Source organism: Halichoeres trimaculatus, unplaced genomic scaffold (genome assembly GCF_033239565.1).
Source record: "Halichoeres trimaculatus isolate MK-OKI-2021-1 unplaced genomic scaffold, fHalTri1.1 fHalTri1_scaffold_19, whole genome shotgun sequence".
NCBI classification, from domain to species: domain Eukaryota; kingdom Metazoa; phylum Chordata; class Actinopteri; order Labriformes; family Labridae; genus Halichoeres; species Halichoeres trimaculatus.
In genome coordinates, this window is record NW_027437197.1 from 3,150,432 (window position 1) to 3,171,168 (window position 20,737).

The 20,737-nt window shown below is 41.6% G+C and overlaps 1 protein-coding gene across 3 annotated transcripts in view; it reads right to left on the minus strand.

Annotated features, from left to right (window-relative positions):
- The window catches only part of sema5ba (sema domain, seven thrombospondin repeats (type 1 and type 1-like), transmembrane domain (TM) and short cytoplasmic domain, (semaphorin) 5Ba), a 251,797-nt gene that overhangs the window by 121,119 nt on the left and 109,941 nt on the right, over positions 1-20,737 (minus strand). For all 3 annotated transcript variants that reach the window (XM_074695481.1, XM_074695479.1, XM_074695480.1), the window contains exon 3: positions 19,861-20,073. In XM_074695481.1, coding sequence (XP_074551582.1) covers positions 19,861-20,053 — 193 coding nt within the window. In that variant the 5' untranslated portion in view covers positions 20,054-20,073. The remainder of the gene's footprint in view (positions 1-19,860; positions 20,074-20,737) is intronic.

A 20,737-nucleotide genomic window follows, 5' to 3' on the forward strand; every position in this document is an offset into this window, starting at 1 on the left:
AACTATAGAAAAGGAATAGGGCCACTGAAAAAAAGTCCAAATATTTTTTTGTATTCCTATTTTTTTTTATTTTGAAAAAAATAAAATAAAATAAACCAAAAAAAAAAAAAAGCAAAAATAAAAACAGAATTCTGATAATAAAAAAATTTGGAGTCCCCCCCCTTTTTTTCCCAGTGGCCCTAATTCTTTTTTGTAAGGAAAAATTATATCAATCAAAGGTAAAAATAAATAACTAAATAAATAAAAAAATAAAAATATATATATATATTTAAAAAAACTGAAAACATAAAAAATAAATGAATAAAATTAAATTAAATCACAAGATGAAAATGTGAAAAGACATTAAAAAATTATAATAATAACAATAATAACAATAATAATAATAATAATAATAATAATAATAATAGTAAAATTATAGAAATTAAACACACAATCAATACCAGGTGTTTTTCAGACATGAAACCCTACCAGCCAATCAGAATGAACCCTCACAATCAGCTGTGATGTTTGGGAACCAAAAACCCCCAGCATATACATGAAACCATGAAACTAGAGTTTTCAGAACCCATTTTTTTTACTGACGTAAAACTGCAGTTTGGTGTGGATCACAGGTCTAAAAGTATAAAAATATATACTGTTTCCCAGATACCCTGCTATGTGAGGACATGGCCTTAATAAATCACCGGACATCCAAATGTTTATCAAACAGCTACAAAAATGCTGAAAATATTTACATTTCACATGCACATCATTTTGATTCCTCACATTGGAGCACACATCTCAACTCTGAGGCAGGAAAACGGTACAAGGCCGGTGCAAGGAGGAAAGCAGGACCATCAGATGTGTGAGAGAAGGAGGAGGAGGAGGAGGAAGGAGCAGCAGGAACATCTCACACTTCTATATCTTATGTAAACAGACCTGAAGCTGATTTCACAGCCTCACAAAGCCTCTATGAGTGTGAGTGTGTGTGTTTGAATAATGACCGTGTAAACAACGTCTGTATCAACATGCACAGCAGCACCTCATTAACAGCACAAAGATTATCGGCTAACAGTTTCACGTGACGTGGACACGTTTGCTCTGCGGCCTCGTGGCGTAAACAACCCGAGGTAAACGGAGCAGGTTGGAGGTTTGCACAGCTTCACTGATGTGACTGAGTTAAGGAGCCAAACATCTGAAGCTCTGCACGTTTAATGACGACCGCTGCAATCCTTAGCTTCAACTTCTTTTGCAAAATCAGTCATTGATTGCAAAGAAAACACAACAAAGATTGGGAAAGGTGCAGATTGCTTTCCATTTTCAGACTTGTGCTTTGTTTGTGATTATCCTAATGTAGAGACGCTGCTGTGTGCAGCCAATTAGAGAGACATGGCGGCTCCACATTTCAGCGTATATTCTAAAAACTAACTATTTAGCTGCTCTGCTTTAACAGTTTGTGGTTAGTCATCGTACAGGAAGCTTTCACACAGATTTAAGGAGAGCTGCAGTAATTTATGCATATTATAAAAGATCTTTAACAGAACAAGAGTTAATATCCGGACCTGCTGTATGGAGAGTCACTGTTGTACACTGATAACAGAGGCCTGATTAAAGAGCTCTGCCATGCATGCTCCTTTATTCTGCTTTATAAATATACATGAGTCCCATCCTGTGTTTCCCTCTTTACTGGAACTCTGTTATCAAAGAGTAAGAGAAACAGAGACTTTAGAGGAGTGAAACATCAACATCAACCTGAGGCTTATCTCGCTCCGATTGGACCCCTGAAGCCACACCCCCAAACTGCTTCCCCGTAAACATCCAGATGCAGAAAACGGCGTCTTTTCCGACAAATGACAGACAGTTAAAGTGACTTATCCCGCCCGTAAAACCAGGCCGTTAAAACAGAGCATATGACATGAGCCATAAAATCAGAATGTGCAGTGGAAGAATAGATAACAGGAGAATTATTCCCGTGGAGGCATTATGCAGCTAACAGTAAAAACAGGAGCTGTTAGCGTTCACTTCACAGACTTTAATGTGGACTATAAATCAGAAATTGGAAGCGAGGAGCATTACGTGCACATAAACATTTCTCCACATCATGAATATCTCTTTGAAAGCTTGTAAAGAAGATTTGATTCATGCAGGAGGTCGGCTGAACTCGCAGCTTGTTTACGCTCTGACTGAGACCTCCTGACACTGAGGGGTCTTTCTCTGACTGACATTTATCCTCCTGCTTACAAGTGCTTTATCCCAGCTGCCCGCGCCGTCCCCTCATAACCGTCCGGCAAAGCAGCGACAATAAAAGGGCTTGAAAATGAAGCCCCCTCCCTCATGGTTGACTCTGGGGGCCCCGAGCTGGACTTGATGGACGATTATTGGTTCTTTTTTCTCCCTCTGCAATCGGCAGGCGGAGGGATTAATGCATTAGCCCGTGGCTGCCAGGGGGATGAAGAAACGGATGAGGACAGAGGCTGAGACGTTCAGCTCAGACATAAATCATAACCTCTCTATCTTCTCCCATCCCTGAGTTTTTAAACATTCGACTTCTTCCCACGCAAGCAGCATGTGGGCACCGAGAAGTGGCACCCCGACTGATCTGATTCGCTATTAAGCTCAGTTTGGAGGAAGAGCAGTCAGAAGCTGGAAATGCCAACATATTAAAGAGCTCAGGGGGTGAAAACACGACATATTTTAGATCCAAACAAACGCAGCGTCTGCACAAACACAGACACACACACAGGGAGAAAACCACATGGTGCGAGCTCAGGCCGATCCGGTTATCGCTGAAAACCTGATGGAATGTGAGATTTCCTCGAGTCGGAGCCCAAAGACAGATAAGATCCCATCTCGCCTCCGTCTAACCCCTCCAAATTTGAGCTGCGAGGCTCTTCTGCTGCTGGCCCGTCAAACTTTGTCCACCTTTCATCTGAGAAGCCAGCAAAAGGGGAGAGCAATCTCAAATATAGAGATGGGATTTTCTTTAAACCCTGAAGAGTTCAGGTTCAGTCCAGTTCTGCTCTTATACTGACAAACCAGTCTCAGCACAGGAGGAGAGGTCAGCTCTACCGTGTAATACAGCCACTCTAGATGGATTTAACAGATGTGATTAGGGAATACATGGAATTGACACAGCATCTATTTATTCTGCAGAAGACAGTAAAACTAGGGATTTGTCGAGAACCGAAAACCAAAAATGAGAAACTACTATGCCAATCATAAGTACAATTCCATGGTTCAAAGAGATACAGTGTTTCCCTTACTATTATATTTAAGGTCTTTGCCCCAAAAAACTTAATTTTACTCCCTAAACATGCTCAAAAACTCACCAAATTGGCACATACGTCACAAATGGCAGAAATCCACGTGATACCAAACTTGACCCCTAACATTTGCTCTCTAGCGCCACCTAGGCACACTAAAATGGCTCTCAATGCTAGTAGGAATGTTCTAGAGACATCAAACCATGTCAAAATATTTGTCTCATTGAGATGCACAAATCATACATTGAACGTCTGATCTATCTTGAAATGGAAACCAGCGATTTGCCTTTCAAAATAAAATTTGGCCATATTTCGGGGTCTTTTTTCGAAAAGTATCTTCTCCAACACCATAAATGGTATTGGTTTGAAATTCACTCACATGACAGAGTGGACTCTGCTTTACAAAAGCTGTGCGGGAATTTGTTGTTTTTCAATCTGTTTTTGATTGATGAGCCATCAAAGTTGGTAAACCCCAAAGAAGCCTTCTCAGCTCCCTCTCATTAGAATGAATGGGAGAGGAGCCTCCAGCTCCACACAAGCTGCAGCATTTGGGTGTCTTGACAAAAAATTAAAAAGTCATCCAGCTGTAAAAACAACATTAATGGATTCTTGACAAAACTTACTACAATAATATTTCATTTTTATACAGATTTGGTGAAAATTGTGGCATCTATAAGGAATTGTTTCTAAAACTTCTGTCAACTTCATTCCGGAAAGGGCAGCAGTTGGTGATGATGTCAGATACTGATTATGAATTCAGTGCAGCTGATCATGTGACTCACAGGAAAAGGCGGAAAAAATTTATGTTTTTCACACACACATTATAAATGGATGACATCCTCACAGAAACAGGCAGAAAGGGACTGGGGATAGTGTGAGGACCCAATCAACACTGCTTGCAGCTTTAATAGTGAGGCAGCCTGTGCCCCCAACAGTGGCACCCATCCTTGCTGGAAGTCAGTGGAAGTTAATCCCATTTTCTATATAGCCCCAAACCATGGCATAAGTAATATTAACCAGGTCCCTAGCTTTTCCTTTAATTTAAAGACCTAACAGCCTCATGCTACGTAACTTATTTACATGGCGGGATGTCATTTCTGTCTACAAGGTTGCAAGTTCACAATTCCTCCACTCTCTGTAGATTCACACTATAGACCGTAATAAAAAAAACCCCCAAAAAACGCCATCTTGCTTCTCTTAAAGTGAGGTCGCTACAAAAACTGCTCCCCCTGGTGGCTGGCTGCAGTATAGGTCAAAAAATCCATCTCCCCAGTCATTCCAGATGGGCTGTGGTCAAACGAAAAAAAATTAATACACCTGGTAGAAATGTTTCTAATGTCTGATTGTTGTGGTGATTTGAAGATATCATTTGGCTGTCTTGTATTCAAGTCCTCTTTTTTCTGAAAAGTTTTGTTTTTATCAGTTATAAGAGGTTAAAAATTAGGTTTTGCATCATGTTTATTGATGATTGACAGCTGACATTCTTATGTATTTTTTTCGGGGATTGCAAAACTGCTACTTACTAGACAGAAAGTCAGAAAAAATAATGTCACAACCACATCAAGAAACACAGAAAATAACTTGTTTGTAAATCACTCCCATGGTACATCACCACAATGCTAATTTTCTCACCACTGCTAGTGTGCTGGCTGTTTTCGCTTGCGTCATCACCACATTCTGTTTTGGGTCATGTGATTTCAGTGATAAAAGTGTTTTGGTAGAAATATGTAAATGCACTTTTTGGTAGCAAAATATTCAATAAATAACTAAATAAAACATAAATTTCCTTCTGGTCTCAGTTTTTTGCCACAAGTGCAACAAAAGTAAGATTCAAAAGGAAACTGCTAAAGACGAGCATGACCTGAGAATTACAAAACAACAGGAGCAGAAATAGAGTCGGAGTGAGACAATGTTATAAAACTGAGAGAAGCGGCACCATTAAAGGCACTTTGTGTGAGAGGATTAAAATGAGAGTGATGGAGCAAACAGCGCATTTACGCCTTTGAGTGGCAGAAATGTTTAAATGCAAAACAAACCTCCGTCAGAGACCGGAGCTCAAATGACCTTTAAAAGCAAACTGTGTATTTTCCTGAAGTTGCATTTCTCAACTTTGACTTTTTTGTTGTTTAGTCTGACAGCGAAAGTTCACCGACGACACCCGGCACAATATCATATTTTTTATCATTAACATTTTAATCAGGCATGTAGCTGCTTTCTCCCCTCCAGCGCCGCGCTGTTTAATGAGCTATGAATGACACATATTGTACTAAAGGTAGCTGTCGATCATCATCTTCCTTCAGGGGGGGAAACACAGATAAACAATGTCTCACTAATGGGAATGAGATCGCTGGAAAGAGGCGATTTTTGAAACGTTTTCCTGCAGGGCGAAGTGGACGAGCCAGAAAAACAGCTCACATGGAGACGGCGGCATCTGGCAAATGGTTCTGTGAATGGAGGATGTCCTCCAGTGTCAATCAGCACGTATGCAGATGATTTGCAGTCTGAATAATGGCACGGGGGTGAATCCATCACGCAGTGTGTTGATTCAGACACAATCATCATTTTCTGTCAAAAACAGCGTCAGGGCTGTTTTTTTTTCCAGTCTTAGAGTTCGACACTGAGGGAGAAAAGCTGCTCCTGCTCTGTCTCCTCACACCACAGCCTTATCTGGTGAAAATCCAGCAAAACACGTTTTGTTTGGTCTTCCTCGTATCACTCTTCCTCACTCCAGGCTCCACGCTGCTATCTCCCTTCTCCTCACGTTGGATTTTCACCACAGCTGACTCACACTCCGTCTTTCCATCCCTTCACCACCCCATCCTCTCCCTCCTCCTCCTCCTCCTCCTCCTCCCTCTTGACGGGACTCAGATAGCGGGGTCTGCGGGTGACGTGCAGCGTAGGGAAAACGCCTGGGGAGACTGGGGACTGAGCAGCCACAGGAGGAATGGAGCAGGGGCCAGGAGGCTAATAGCCTCTCAGTCAGCCCTTAGTGAAGATGTTTGCCTGCTTCTCTGGAAACTTGGAGCCAAACAGCATCATCGCAAACTGCCTCTGCTGTTGGAAAAGTGATAGAAATATGAGCAATGTTTGTGAAATGGAGTTTGACAGAGAGACAGACGGTAACGGGAGGTGTTTTTAAAGTTATTTTTGGAGAAAAGTTTTGATGGCAGAGTAAACAAGATGCTCAAGAAGAAGCAATCTGAGCAGTCAGGGGTTTCAGTGCCACGCTAAAAGGTAACTCAGTAGCGCACAGGAAGTGACCAGGCATTTCTCCGGCTACTTGCTCCATTGTCAAGCTTTGCTCTGCGCCAAGACTTGAACCCAGGGGTGTGCAAATTGTTGAAAAACATCCTAAAGTGGACGTCATTTGCTCTGCTTGAAGTGAGGTCACCACAAAAACTGCTCCCCCTGGTGGCTGGCTGGAGTATAGGTCAAAAAAATCCATCTCCCCAGTCATTCCAGATGGGCTGTGGTCAAACTTTGATTTCCCTCCCAAACTTTTTTGGCTGCCTTGTATTCAACGTCCTCTTTTTTCTGAAAAGTTTCATTTTCATTAGTTATAAGAGGTTAAAAAGGAGGCTTAACAATGACATTCTTGTGTATTTTTTTTTTCAGGGATTGTGAAATATGTTGGGAGGTAGAAACAAGAAGTGATTAGACTCTCAAAAGAAAAAACACTACCATAAAACGGTAAATGGTGGAGCCACACTGTTCACTCTAAATACAGTCAAAGGTTGGGACATGATAAACGTTCTTTGGAGGCAAAAACGTCTGCTGAAGTGCCCTCCTGGTTTTCTTTTGCCCCTGTCCTTCAAAGTCTTACACACCACTGCTTCAACCAGCAAATTGCCACCCATAGCCAGTATTCCCAACGTAGCGATTTTGTCGCTATATTTAGCAACTTTTCAGACGCCTCTGCAACTTCTTTTTTTTTTTTTAAGTGACTAGCAACTAATCTGACAGACAAGTCCTCCTCACTCACAGCTGCAGCCGGAGCAGGCGACTGCATGCATGTGAATCTCACACATACTCATCTCTTTATGGTCCCAAGCCCCAAAAAAGGAGGAGGGTTGATACAGGCGGTCCATGAGTTTTTAACGATTTCTGTTCCTAGAACGAGTCGTAACTGGAAAGTCTGCGTAAGTCAAATTTTTACTCTTAATACCCCCTAAATCTTTAAAAAAGGCAGATTAATTATTGAGAGGTGGCTGGAGAAGAAGGAGAGGAGGCTGTGAGAGCTGCTCAGGAATCAGGATTATACAATGAGGTGGTAGGGCTACTCAAAACCCTCCCTTTTTTCTTATGTACGTATATTTATTGGCGTTATAAAGTCTAAACAATGTAAGTCAAAAAACACGTAAGTTGAGGACCTCCTGTACTTTGAAAAAACACGAATCGACAGAAGAAAGTTTGTCTACAGTTGTAAACATATTTACATTGTTTTTCACATTCCCCTCTTGTACCGTGTCCATGAAAATCACATACAAATGGTGTATTAGGCAAATTAGGTGATGATGTCATTTAGTGACTGAGGATGTGGCAGCACTGTCTGTAGCATATACTTAAAGCAAAACTGTAGAGAGAGTTAAAAAAAACTGCCTCAATGTGCAGAATATTTCTTAGACTGTGCTGCAAATGAAAAATACACAAGAGAAACGTGTAAAAAGGCGCTTTAAACAAGCTCAAGGTGATGTTTTTATTCACTTCCTGCCTTTAAAGTATGTGTAAACAAAGCGGCGTTAAACATCCTGTGATGTAAAGTCCATTAAATATCAGGTTTTCTGATAGTTTAGATGATGAGTGATGCTACATAAAGGCTACAAAAGAGCCTTTAAATCTCTGTTTTCAATTTGTTTCCAGGAGTCAAACAAGCGGTCACTTCAATGAGGGTTAAAGCCTCGGTATATGGTACCTGAAAAGTTCCTGTGCTCCACTAAAAGTACTTCAGAGCTTTCAATTTGAGGGAGCATTTGTGTACTTTTCTGAGTGCCAGGTGAGTCATTGCTGCTTTTATGTTTTCCAGGAAATGCAGTTCAGTCAAAACCACTTTAGTTAAAGAGAAATATTCATATGCATGTATATCTGAGAGCTATGTGAACGCTGAAGCCTTGTGCATGCATCAAAGTTGAGGCTGAGAGAGCAGCAGCAAAGAGGTTTGGGTTCTGAACAGAGCGAGCATCAGTGATGATATGTGTGACCAGTGTTAGGAATAATGGTGTTAAAACTGACAGTTTCCAGTAACAGGTTACCAAATTATTTACTATTTCAAACTTGATAGCGCTGAAGCTAAAGTAAACTTTTCAGCAACAAATATCACACGTCTACCTGTGTGTGTCTGTGTAACCTCAGTCAGAGAGGATCTCATGCAGCGTCTTTGGTTCAAACCAACTCCAGGGAGAGGGGGGATGCTTTTCCAGGTTTGAATTTAAGTCCCAAGCAGCCGACTTGTTTTGACTTGAAAAATATTAGAGATAACAAGAACAGACTCAAAAATAAGGGGTAAAAACTGGCGTTCTTGGGATGAAACTGGGTCTATAGGCTCTACAGTAATGTTAATTGGGTGGACGTAAACGGACGCCACTTCAACGCCATGGATGTTAAAGGCAAAAACAGACATGTGAACATAATGTCCCAGAGCAAAAACTGAATTTATTGGCAAAATTAAAGGTTTTTCAACAAAAGTAATGCAAGAATTACTTACCCTGGGAACTAATAACATTTATGAAGCAGTAGTAAGTTGCAAGTAGTGCTGTCAGGCGATTAAAAAAATTAATCTAATTAATTACAGGAATTGTAATTAATTAATCTAATTAATCGCATTTTAATCTCATATCTGCTTAAGGTCCCAAAATAAAGAATTTGAGTTCCAGGACATTAAAATTACATTAAAACACATTTTAAAAATAAAAAAAAGGTGGGAATATATACAACACATTTTTAGGTACCCTGAGGCATAAGGAACACATGAAAAAAGTGTTATGGTTCTATCTTTACAAAACCTACACAGTCCTGCACCTAAGATAAGCTGATTTGATTTTTAGGACGGTTTTTGCTTCCGTCACATTTTTACTCAATGTGGACTGAATTTTCACTGCAATATGAACTTCTAGACTTCTATGAGGTCAGGAGAACCAGGGCTACAGTCTAAAAACTGTGAGGAACTATGTACAAAACACTTAATTCAAGTCTTGGATCAGAGAAAAGTGAAGTATTTTCAGTGTTACATGCTCTGAACACACAAACTGTTGCTCATTGGTGCAGAGCAGCCCCAAGCTGAAACATGACACCAGGAAGATGGGAGGAAATTTTCAAAGAATTCTTTAGATTTAGATACGGAACGAATATCGATCATTCAGGGCTTATTTAATGCAGTAAAGAGTGTAGAATTATCTGTTTTTTACAGAATTGAGCTAGAGCAAACGGTTGATTTTCTGCAGATTTTCAAAAAGGACGTGTGAATAAACGAGAATCCAAAAATCACTCTTGCTTCCCCCCGGTTTAAAGCATGTTGCTGACTTCACGTGTGATACATTCAGGGACCGAGATTAATCTGCGTTAATTTTTATAACGCATTAATTTTTAATTAATTAATCTAATTAACGCTTTAAAATGACAGCCCTAGTTGCAAGTAATTTTGACTAAATACTTTTTGAAAGTAGTTTGCCCAACCCTGCGTATGACCCCGATAAAATCAGACACAGCACTTAAGGAGGGGCTTGGATGTGAGGCAGTTTGCAGAAATATCTGCTGAGCTTGTCGCTACGGTCACCTTGTCATTATCAGACAGGACAGGAGCCTACAGGTGAAGAAAAGGTTACACTAAAGTCATAACAGCACACTCCGTTCCTCTGCTCTTGCTCTGCACTCACCTTTGTGCTGATATCACAGCGTTAAATTCCAACTCGAGCCGTTTCCGTGCATTTTAACAGGTCTGACAGATTACATACGCCGCCTCAGGTTTTTGAAGAGCCGTACCACTTACACAAACATGGAGACGACATGTACCATTACTGATGCACTTACAACAATGAGGCTCATGCCTGAAAGGAGCTATTGAAGGAGGCAGGAGACAGCGTGGTCACAGAAAAGCAAAGAGAGCAATTTTGCTGCTGTTTCTCCTCTTTTCAGTTTAAGTGGCAATAAAGCCCCTAAATGTTTTCCATTCTGTGATCCTCCGCGCTATCTCTGGGGCCGGTATCAGATATAGCGACGTGCCATCAGCGGGTGATAGTCTGGCCCCAGCAGCATTCTAAACTCAGCTCCTTTCAGCTGCCTGATTGATGGCTGCGAACACACGGCGCCTTTGATAGCACCACTCCAATTAAAGCCACCTCTGTAATCATGAGCGAGGAGGGAAACAGACAGGTGGCAAAGTGAGACAAGAATGTGAAATAAGAAACTGGATCAGAAATTCATGCTGAACACTTTCTCTTCTGAGTGACGTTTATGTCTTGTAGGGGGGGAATTACTCTCGGGATGCTCAAGAGCCCTTCAGACGGCAACGCCACGGCTAAACGACAGAACCATTACCCTAACGATGAGAGAGATAGAAGGAGCGTTTCAGAGAGTGGGATACATTTTTCTGCCAATTTCAGGGAGAGGGAGGTGAGGAGGGAGGAGGTGGCAGGTAGAGGAGAACAGGGAGTGACGAGGAGAAGAGAAGAGATGCTGACATGGCTACACACACATTAAAACAAAGACAAACTGAGACCTCACTTTAAACCAAGGGGTATGAGAAACTTCCCATGATATCATTATTTTCTTAACAGATAACCAATCTGTTTTGAAATGTTGGTTTTGCTTTGAAATCGCTCGTTATACCAATCTTCCTAACGTTGCTATAGCGACGGCAAAAGCTACAGCTAACAATAGCTACACCGATGTGAGGCCAGGGTGACAGCGGACAGACCTTGCTGTAGTGGACTGAGTTTCATGAGTGACTGGACCAGAGGCATCTCGAGTATTCACATTCATTACTCAAGCTGAAGTAAAGCTACTAAGGTTTAAAAAGATTTTTGTAAAAGTTGAAATAAAAACTCAAGCTTTTTACTTAATTAAAAGTTTAAAAGAACTACTACTTGAAGTATAAAGGTCAAAGTAACTTAAAGGGGGTAAATGCAACGATAGCGTCACTTCCTGTGCGACTGCGGCTGCATTTCGAAGGCTCACAGACTTATCTGAAACACTTTGTATCCAAGAGCTACATGCCAATCACAAAGAAAAAAGCTGCTATATGTCTTCCATCACTGCTCTGTGTTTACTGTGTCGCGTTTTTCTTCTTCGTTGGATTTATTAGTGTGGTAAACTGTGTCGTGCTGCTATGACATCACACTATTATTTAACAGATGTGGCTTTCAACATCAGGCTTACAGGCGCCTACCTCAAGGGGGCGCGGTTAGCTGTGGAAACGCAAACGGGATCAGGCTTAACTGTACCAATCCATACCAAACCGTACTAAACCGAACCAGACTGCTTAGCGGAAACATGGCTTAACAGACATATATCTGTTATGTCCTTTCTGAAGTAATGTATTGGTGAGATGTCAGCAATTTTAGGAAAGGTTTTAACTGTTTTTTTGGAGTGTGTCTTTTTGAACGATGACTATCTGGAATGAAACAGTAGCAGCACGGCTATTTTCAAAATGTGAGGAGTAGAAAGTACAGATATTTGCATGAAAATGTAAGGACTAGAAGTAAAAAGTCACCTAAAAATTGATTACTCAAGTAAGTACAGGCGGTCCTCGAGTTACAAACGAGTTCCGTTTCTACACGTCGTAACCTGAAATTCAGCGCAAGTCGGATTTTAACCCTAAATACCCCCTAAATCTCCAAATAGATGTTTTATACTGATCCTGCTTTCTTTTTTGTGTCTATGATGTAAAAAAAGGTGAGGATACCGAGAAGATTCCTGAGCACAAACACCGACAATCTACACTATGACGCAACGTCGTAGGAGCTTACGAACAGAGCGGCAAAACCTCTATTTTCTTTCGTACATACATTTATTGGCATCGTAAATTCGAAACAACGTAAGTCAAGAACCACAAAAGTCGAGGGCCTCCTCTAGATACCCCAAATTTTTACTTAAGTAAGGTAACGAACTATTTCTACTTAGTTATTTGACACCTCTGGATTAGACAGACAAGCTGCGTTCAGGAGCTGGATCAGCTATATAAGCACTGATAAGCTAATGTTACAGTATTTTGAAGCTACATGATATAGCTTCTGTATACCATAACGTTAGCATAACGTTAGCTCAGAGTGGCGTCTCGCTTCTAAGAGGTGTTTTTCTGATCCCTTGTCCCTTAAAACTGAGGGTAGGAAGGGGTAACATGACAATTGGTAAAAGTATCATGTTGTTGTTTTTTGCTTCAGATATCTTTAACGTTGTCTCCTTAAATCAAGCTTCTCTGGCATCGGTGCTGGATAAGATGGAGGGACAGAACAGTAGATCTGAAGAGTATAAAAAAGAACAGATTCCTAAAGGATGAGCTGGAAACGATCAGTAACTCGTCGTTTCTCTCTGTTCAGATTGAGCACAGCTGATGACAACGACCGTGTATCCATCTGAGGGCTCCTCGTCGTCTCTGCCAAGGAGCTGAGGGGCCAAAGGTCTTATTATCAACCATTACTCTCCTACACACTCCCTTATGAAACATCTTGTTGCTGTGATGGATACTGCTGCACCCGTTTTGATGGAGGAGCAGAGTTTATGTATATCTCTTCACCAGGCTGACCCTCTCCTCGCGCTCCAGCTCCAACCAGTTTACTGGGCCTCACAACAAAACGCACAGCTGACTCCATAAATTCCAAAATAACAGGGTCCGTATCTAGATTCAGTGTGTTCCTCTCGCTGCCCTGGTGTCAGGCTGTTATCAGACAAACAGGCAGAACGCTGCGAGCCCGTATCATCTGTCTAAATCATGATGTGGCGGGCTGTACAGTGTGTCCCCGTGGGAGGAGGTTACGTGACTCAGAAGCTGTTTTCCTGCACGGCTGCTGTGGTCGTCTTCACAGCGGAGTGTACAAACACACAGGCTGTGGTGCTGATGGTGCGTTCCAGCAGAATGATTAAAAATGCTCAGCTGTCGGGGCCAAGGTGAGGCTGACGGAGAGCTCGACGTGGAGGATGTTTGGTCTGTTTGTGAGGAATGTCTCTGCCGTCATACACAGTGTTTACATCCTGTCAGATCTGCAGTCGTCTTAAAATGTTGTAAAACAGCGTGGGAGTGAAATCATGTGCATGTCAGAAGATATTTATTGATGCAGAAGCATGCACTCTTCTTTGGTGGTGTTTCTTGAGCATGCACACCTCAGTCTTTTTGTGTAATCTTTGCCTTAAAGTGATCCTCCGGGATGGAACAAGTTGGGTCCTATCACAAGGTTTAGGGCAGAAATTACCCCTACAGCAGTGTTTTTGTGCAGCAGAAGCCAAGAGCGCTCGCACCAAACACCCCCTCCCTGCTCCTCTGCCGGTTTCCTCTGCACTCAAACGGGGCCATATTTTACTTGACCAAAAACACAAATAAACAGACTCCCACCAAAAAAATCCGATATCAGTCTGCATTCACGCTTTATTTAGAGAATTTTCAGCGCGTTACATTCACACAAAAACACCGCTAAATAAGGCTCTAGTTCTCATCCTGTCTCTTCGTCCTGGCAGACTACCTGCATTTGTTTCTGGCAAGCCGCGCGCAGACTGATACACTAAGCGGCGAGCGCCTTGTAGCCAGCTGTGGCTCTGCAGCGGAGGTAGCGCCGTTTTACGACACATTAACTAGAGCCTTATTTAGCGGTGTTTTTGTGTGAAAGTAACGCGCTGAAAATTCTCGAAATAAAGCGTGAATGCAGACCTATATCAGAGTTTTTCAGTGGGAGTCCGTTTATTTGTGTTTTTGGTCAAGTAAAATATGGCCCCGTCTGAGTGCAGAGGAAACCAGCAGAGGAGCAGGGAGACCAGATCTCTGCTTGATCTCTGCTTTCATTTTAAGCAGCATGTTTGGCATCTTTGGTGTTGCTTAAGATGCACCAATCAGCACAGAGCAGATCGAGCAAGACAGGAAGTCAGGCACCAATGCAGCATTAAAGTATCCAGAGGATTTTCAAAATAAAACACTCTGTTTTGATCGTCTTCATCTCGGGCGCTACATCCTTTGATTCGTCTGTTCTCACGATGGCGCCGCTCTTTCTCTCTGAACTACCTCGACACATCCTCAGTTGGAGCGTGAGCTTCCTCAACTTTCCTGACTCTCGCTATGTCTCTGTCATCTCACATCTTCTCCTCATATCCATGCTGAGCTCTCATCCAAAGAGCACACCGCTCTCACCCGCAGAAGTTAATGAACATGATTTTGATTGACAAGCTCCAAGAAAAAAATGTGGATTTACAAATCTTCTCTTCTTCATGTTTTCATTTGATTAGTCATACACTACAGTTATGTGATGTCCTAGAATTCAGATTCTCTATTTGGGGACCTTAAGCAAGTATGAGATTAAAATGTGATTAATTAGATTAATTAATTATAAATCCTGTAATTAATAAGTTCATTTTTTTTAATTTCCTGACAGCGCTACTCTGACCCTATCTCTAAGACTCATTTCAGGCGCTTGTATTTGCAAACTTCTTCTCCCGGTCACTACCCACAGCTCAAGGCCAGAGGTGAGGGTTGGAACGTAGACCGACCATGATTCATTTCATGACAACAACAATCTGCTGTATGAGCGAAACCAGGTCTGATGTCAGCAGGTTAGAGGTCACTAGAGGTCGAAAAAGAGGATATGGAAGAGAAGTCATAATTCAGGAATCAGCATGGAAATCCATTCAGCTCTACCAGGCGTTGACGGTCGAGGGAGAAGAAAGCAGCGGACACAGATCTGGTAGAGGTCAGACAACATCAGGATCAAATCTCGTGTTTATAAACCTTTAAAAACCAAAAGAGACAAGCTGTCGAACACTAAACACAAACAGAAACACGTCATTGAAAGCACAAACAGATTTAAACCACGTCTACTTTCATACACGCTCGGCGCCATCGTAGTAAAACCTTCTTAGCCGCTCCCTGCTCTCCTCCAGGTGACTGAGGCAGCGCTTCAACAGCCTTCTATAAAACGCTCATCAATCACCGAGGCTAATCTCAGGTTCTCGCTGACACTTTCATTGTGCAGGCCTTTTCTATACAGCTGCCTTCACATAATGCCCAGCGCTGCCGGCTTTGACGGGCCAGCGGTCCTGCAGCACCGTGCCAGGGGAGACGGGCTCGAGAGGCCGGCCTGTAAAGTGGAGCGGCGGTGGAGCTGGAGGTAATCTGGACATCTGGAGGCCGGCGGGTGCAGCAGGGTGACCCTCAGCTTAGTTTTTGTACAGAGAGAAAGAAAAGAGGCGTTTCTGTAGGCTGAGAGGAGCTCTGGTTGTAAAACTTCAGAAAGAAAGTTCTGAGGACAAAAGCGCAATTGCACAGTCTCGTTTTGTCCCATTAGCAAGACTGAAGACCTGGATCATGGCTCCTCTGGACCTCGAGTAGGATGATTCTGCCGTTAAAGAAACAAGAAAACCAAGAGGTCTTGAGGAAATGTCTGCAATACTTTTTGGAGGGGGGCAGAGTACACTTCTAATCACGAGAAAAACCTGGCGGCAACCTCTTCAATTTTTCTGTTTCTGTCCTCGATCCCCACCAGCGATTTTTCAGCTCCTCCAATCTCAGACGCCGCTCTCGGCAGAGGGAACACAAACAACCCCATTCGAGAATAAACACAGCAATTTTGTGCGTGTTTACCTTTCATTCTGCCATATCTGTCTGCCATTCGTGCCCCAAACTGTTCTGTTTCATTTCACACCGTGAGGAAGGCCTTGTTCCTCGGCCCACTGTACAGATGAGCGGGTCTGATAGTGAGCACCATTATTCCACAGAATCACTCCTATCTTGTCCCCTCTTGCTTTCTGTTGTTCTTTTATAGCCGCACGCTGACCTGCCTGAATGCCAAACAGCGCCGCTTTATTGCTGCAGGCCCAGGGACGCTTTAATGAATCCACTTTATTTTGTTTTTGGCATGAATAGCGCACGCTTCCATGGGTGGGAAACATGTGTACAAATTAGATACGGCGAACACCACTTCCTGTTTAATTGGTTTAATGTCTCAGGGGCATGTACATACAGAGAGATGCCTCTGTAAGATACGTGTGAGCAATAATCTGCAGCACTGAACCTCGATGAAAGCTCATAAAAGTGTACAAATGGCTTTAACGACGGTGTTAAGAGGTGATAAAATGGATTTTAAAACCACAGAGACACAAACACGTCTCGCTTTTCTCACAGTTTGGTCGCTAACTGTGAAACAGAGCCCGTAGATTCTGCTCTCAGGTAAGTTTTGTAGTTTCCTATCACCTTAAATTCAACCATCCTGAATGTCTGTAATAATCCGTTACAATGAAAAATGATGTGCGCTGAACTTCTGAGGAAGTCAGCTCCTTAAACGCTCGTGTTTCTCTTCCTGGGAGGTTTGTTTATAACCTGTCTGATTGAGTTTCTTATCCAGTCTGACTTCTTTTCACTGTGCGGGAATAAAAATCAGCCTAGATAGAAACTTTAATCAGTAACGAAAGCAAAAAGACATCCTCCAGAATGATCCAGCTGAGGAAGATGACTCTCCTGACCCTGTTAAAATTCTAACAATGTCCGAACGAGAGCGGCGGCGAGATGAAATCCACCTGACAGTAGTTCTCAGAGCAGCAGCTACCTGTCGCTTTAACTCCGTTTGAGTCTCTGAATTAAAGAAGAGCTTCTTCTTTCAGTCCACAGTAATCAATACAAACAGCAAACAGCTGACCTTTTTGCTCTCTGCAGAGCTCTCCGTCTTATTTTCACCCCCTGTCCAAAAGCTTTTAAGGAATACAAATGCAGAGAGAAAGTGATCGTATAAAATGATGGACGACACATTTCTATTAGCTCCTGTTGTACAAAAGTGAAGCCAAAACTCCCATCCACAATAAGCGCTCACTGTTTCAGTTAACACCAAAGATTCATCCCCATCATGGTGGAAGGTTGTAATATTTGCAAATACTGCTAAACTGAGACACTACACTTACCCTCATAGGAAATTGTTTGTACCGTTTTTTTTAAATCTTTTTCTGTTTTTCATCAAAACACCTCACTCCCGCATCGAAAACACAAGCGCTATCAGTAAAATTGGGAAAAAAGCAAGACAACCCTGGAACAACAAATCATGTTATGAGCATTACAAGCTGATGTAGCTGATGTTATTAACCACTTGAGTCTTTATTCTTCAGACCTGTAAAATAAACTAGTAAATAAACGACCAAAACTCCCTGACAAGCTGGAAATCTTTTGTCATCTTCTCTGACTTCTCTGATTTGCGCTCCACTAGAAGCTACAAACGGCGGTAAAGGCTAGCTAGCTGGTCACCAAGTTGTCTTCGGCTAATGCAAATAATTTAAGGGTGTTACGATATATAATATCAAAATTTCACTTTTTTAAAAGACAGATATTGGCACAAACTGCAATGCAGGAGCAAGAGGGCTGTCAGTTATGATGTTTAACCAGTTAACACTTGGACAGCAATTAGCATCATTAGCAGGGCTTGACATAAACACCCACCAACGCACCAAATGTGGGTGAATTCCAGCTGTGGTGGTTAAAACCGTCACTCCTACCAGCCACTTTGGCAGGTTGAATTATTTAATTGTAGTTTTCTGAAACGGCATCTGAAATACTAAACCCATTACAGTATGAGACTACGACACTACAACTCCCATGAGCACTGCCTGCACACAGTGCTAGCTCATTGGTGCCCAGACACACTCATCTCCAACTTCTGTCGTGATTTAAAAGTTAACTCGTGTCTTTTTGGCTCTCTATTAAAACAGAATCCTGGGTTTAAGTCACAAACAAGCACCAAAACTGTAACTTTTTAAAAGTGAGGACGTTTATCGAAAAGAGTTCATTTAAGCTCACCCTGCACCGATCTCACCAGCAACACTCATCATGAGGAGCTGTAGGAACAATATTTAAACCTCCTAATATACAAACATTTATCAAAGTTTTATGTAAAAAGTTTACAGTGGAAATACTGCCAAACAAACCAAATCATCCTGAAGAAATGAAACTTTATGGTCCAGTGTGACTTATATCTGTTGTTTTTGTCTTCATGACACATTTTTTGACTGATATGACTTCAAAAAATGTATGATTTTACTCCAGAGAGTCTTATAGTCCAGAAAGTATGGTACTTATTTAATTACTGGAAAATAACTGTTGTAAATAAATAATTAAGCAGATAGTGTTTCTAGCTAGATTTTTCAGTTTAGTTTTTATCTTTTCAATTAATCTTCAACCTAAACAACTTTCATTGAATGCAATGATAAACGCTTCCTTTAATAACTTTGTTTCAATAGTCTGCATATTTTCATCTTTAAGGAGCACAACCGTTTCAGAGCTGAATACCTGATTTATGTAGTCTGTCTTTAGAAAGGTTGTAAATCTATTTCAAGTAAAAACTTTACAATGTCATCATCTGCTTTAATCATATTAAACATAATTATCCAACAACAATACTGTGGCTACAGAAAATTCTGAGTGGCTAGTAACTCTGGGAAACCACTATCCACAGTGGCTGGTGCATTATATCTACAACCATTCTTACAGCTTTTGTGTCTTAGGTGTCTCTGGGTATAAGCCAACAAAGAACAGTCTTGTGGTTAAAACAAATTTCTTAGACACATTTTTTAATTTCACCTCTTATTCCCTCCCAGAACAACACAAATTTTCTACAATACCACAAACAATGAACCAGTGTTCCTTTATATTCAGCACATTTTGGACATATATTAGGAGCATTTTCATCGTGGCTATTGAGATTTAGTAGCGTTGCATATAATCTCATTAACCATTTGAACTGGATTAGTCTGAGATGTAAATTAACAGACCTGGTATGTGCCATGTAACATGCATCTCTCCAATCCTCTTCTGTCAACACTAGTGCAAGATCTTTGTTCCAAGCTTTAAGTCGACCATATGAATCTTCTGACATTATAGATGTGTGATATCAAACCTTTTTTCTGACTATCTTCTGTCAATATTTATTCTAAAGTTGATTGAGTAGGTTTTGTCAGATCATTATTCTGGTTTTTCTTTGTAAAGCTTCTAAGTTGAAGATATTTGAAAAAAATATTTATCTATTTTAAATCTACCTTGTAACTCCTGAAAAGACATTAGTGTGTCAGATTTGGACGGATAAAGATCTTGAATCATTTTTGTCCTTTGGCGTTCCATACATGAAATAGTGAAATCAAAACTTCACTCTTTTAAAAGACAGTTATTGGTGCAAACTGCAATACAGGAGCGACAGGGCTGTCAGTTATGGTGTTCAACCAATTAACACTTGGACAGCAATTAGCATCAATAGCATTATAATTATAATGGCAGAGACTCCATTTGGAAAAGAAGTGTTTGGATCTCATTCTAATTTTAAAGTTTGACCCACGTACCACTTTTCAATACAGAAAGGGGCCTTAGGGGGTTTTTGGCTTCACCCTTGAGGAGCTGTCACGTCATCCAGCAACTCTGAAGATAACTTGAGTAGCTTCACTGTGGGTATCATCTTACCTTGGATGGAAACCTTTGGATGCTCTTTCTTTGTGCACTCTGGTTGCGTCAGGGGGTCAAACAGCGACGGGGTGGAGGTCGTGGGTGCAGCAGAGCTCTGCGCAGCGACACTCGGGAAGAGGAGGAAGAGGAGAAGGAAGAGGCCTGCCATCGAGGACGCTGTCATGGTGGCACCCTCTCCTCTAGCTGCCATGCTGGGCCTCTGGGATACAGCTGCAGGACAGAGAAGAGACCGACTTCAGCACCTCCGTGCAACATTTCCACACCTGGCTTCAAAGAGGAGACTCTCTTTGTGAGTCACTTCAAAACTGTTTCTTCTTTCTCAACTTTCAATTCCTGAGGGGCTTCCTGCTCTGCATGCAGCAGAGGAGCAGAAAGAAGAAGAAAAAGGTAATGCAAATGTTTTTTTAAAAAAATCCAGTGAAAGGACACAAACGTGGGATGAAAGGAAGGATGTTAGGAAACAAGAAGAGGGGCTGGAAGATGAGATAGGAAGCTGAGTGAACTAAAAAGCGGTGTGTGGGGACACCGAGTGCAAAAACTTCCCGGAAAACTCCACACTTCAGCAACGAGCCTTCCTAAACTAATACCTAACCTCTGACCTGGAGATAATTATTTGAAATGTGCAATTAAACTTTGGGAGTTAATTTAACGGGCGGTTTTAATGAGAAAATTGAAGGCAGTAGTGGACTGGTCAATGAGGCAGAAGGTTTCACGAATTAATGAAGCAGAAATGAACTCGCTGAAGATTTGGAAAGCATAAAGAGGTTTGCAACTATGTACTGATCCCAGGCCAGCATGATAACTTTTTTACTGCAGATTTCTGACACAATAAACACATTAATAATATCTCTGATCTCCATATTCAATTATTCCA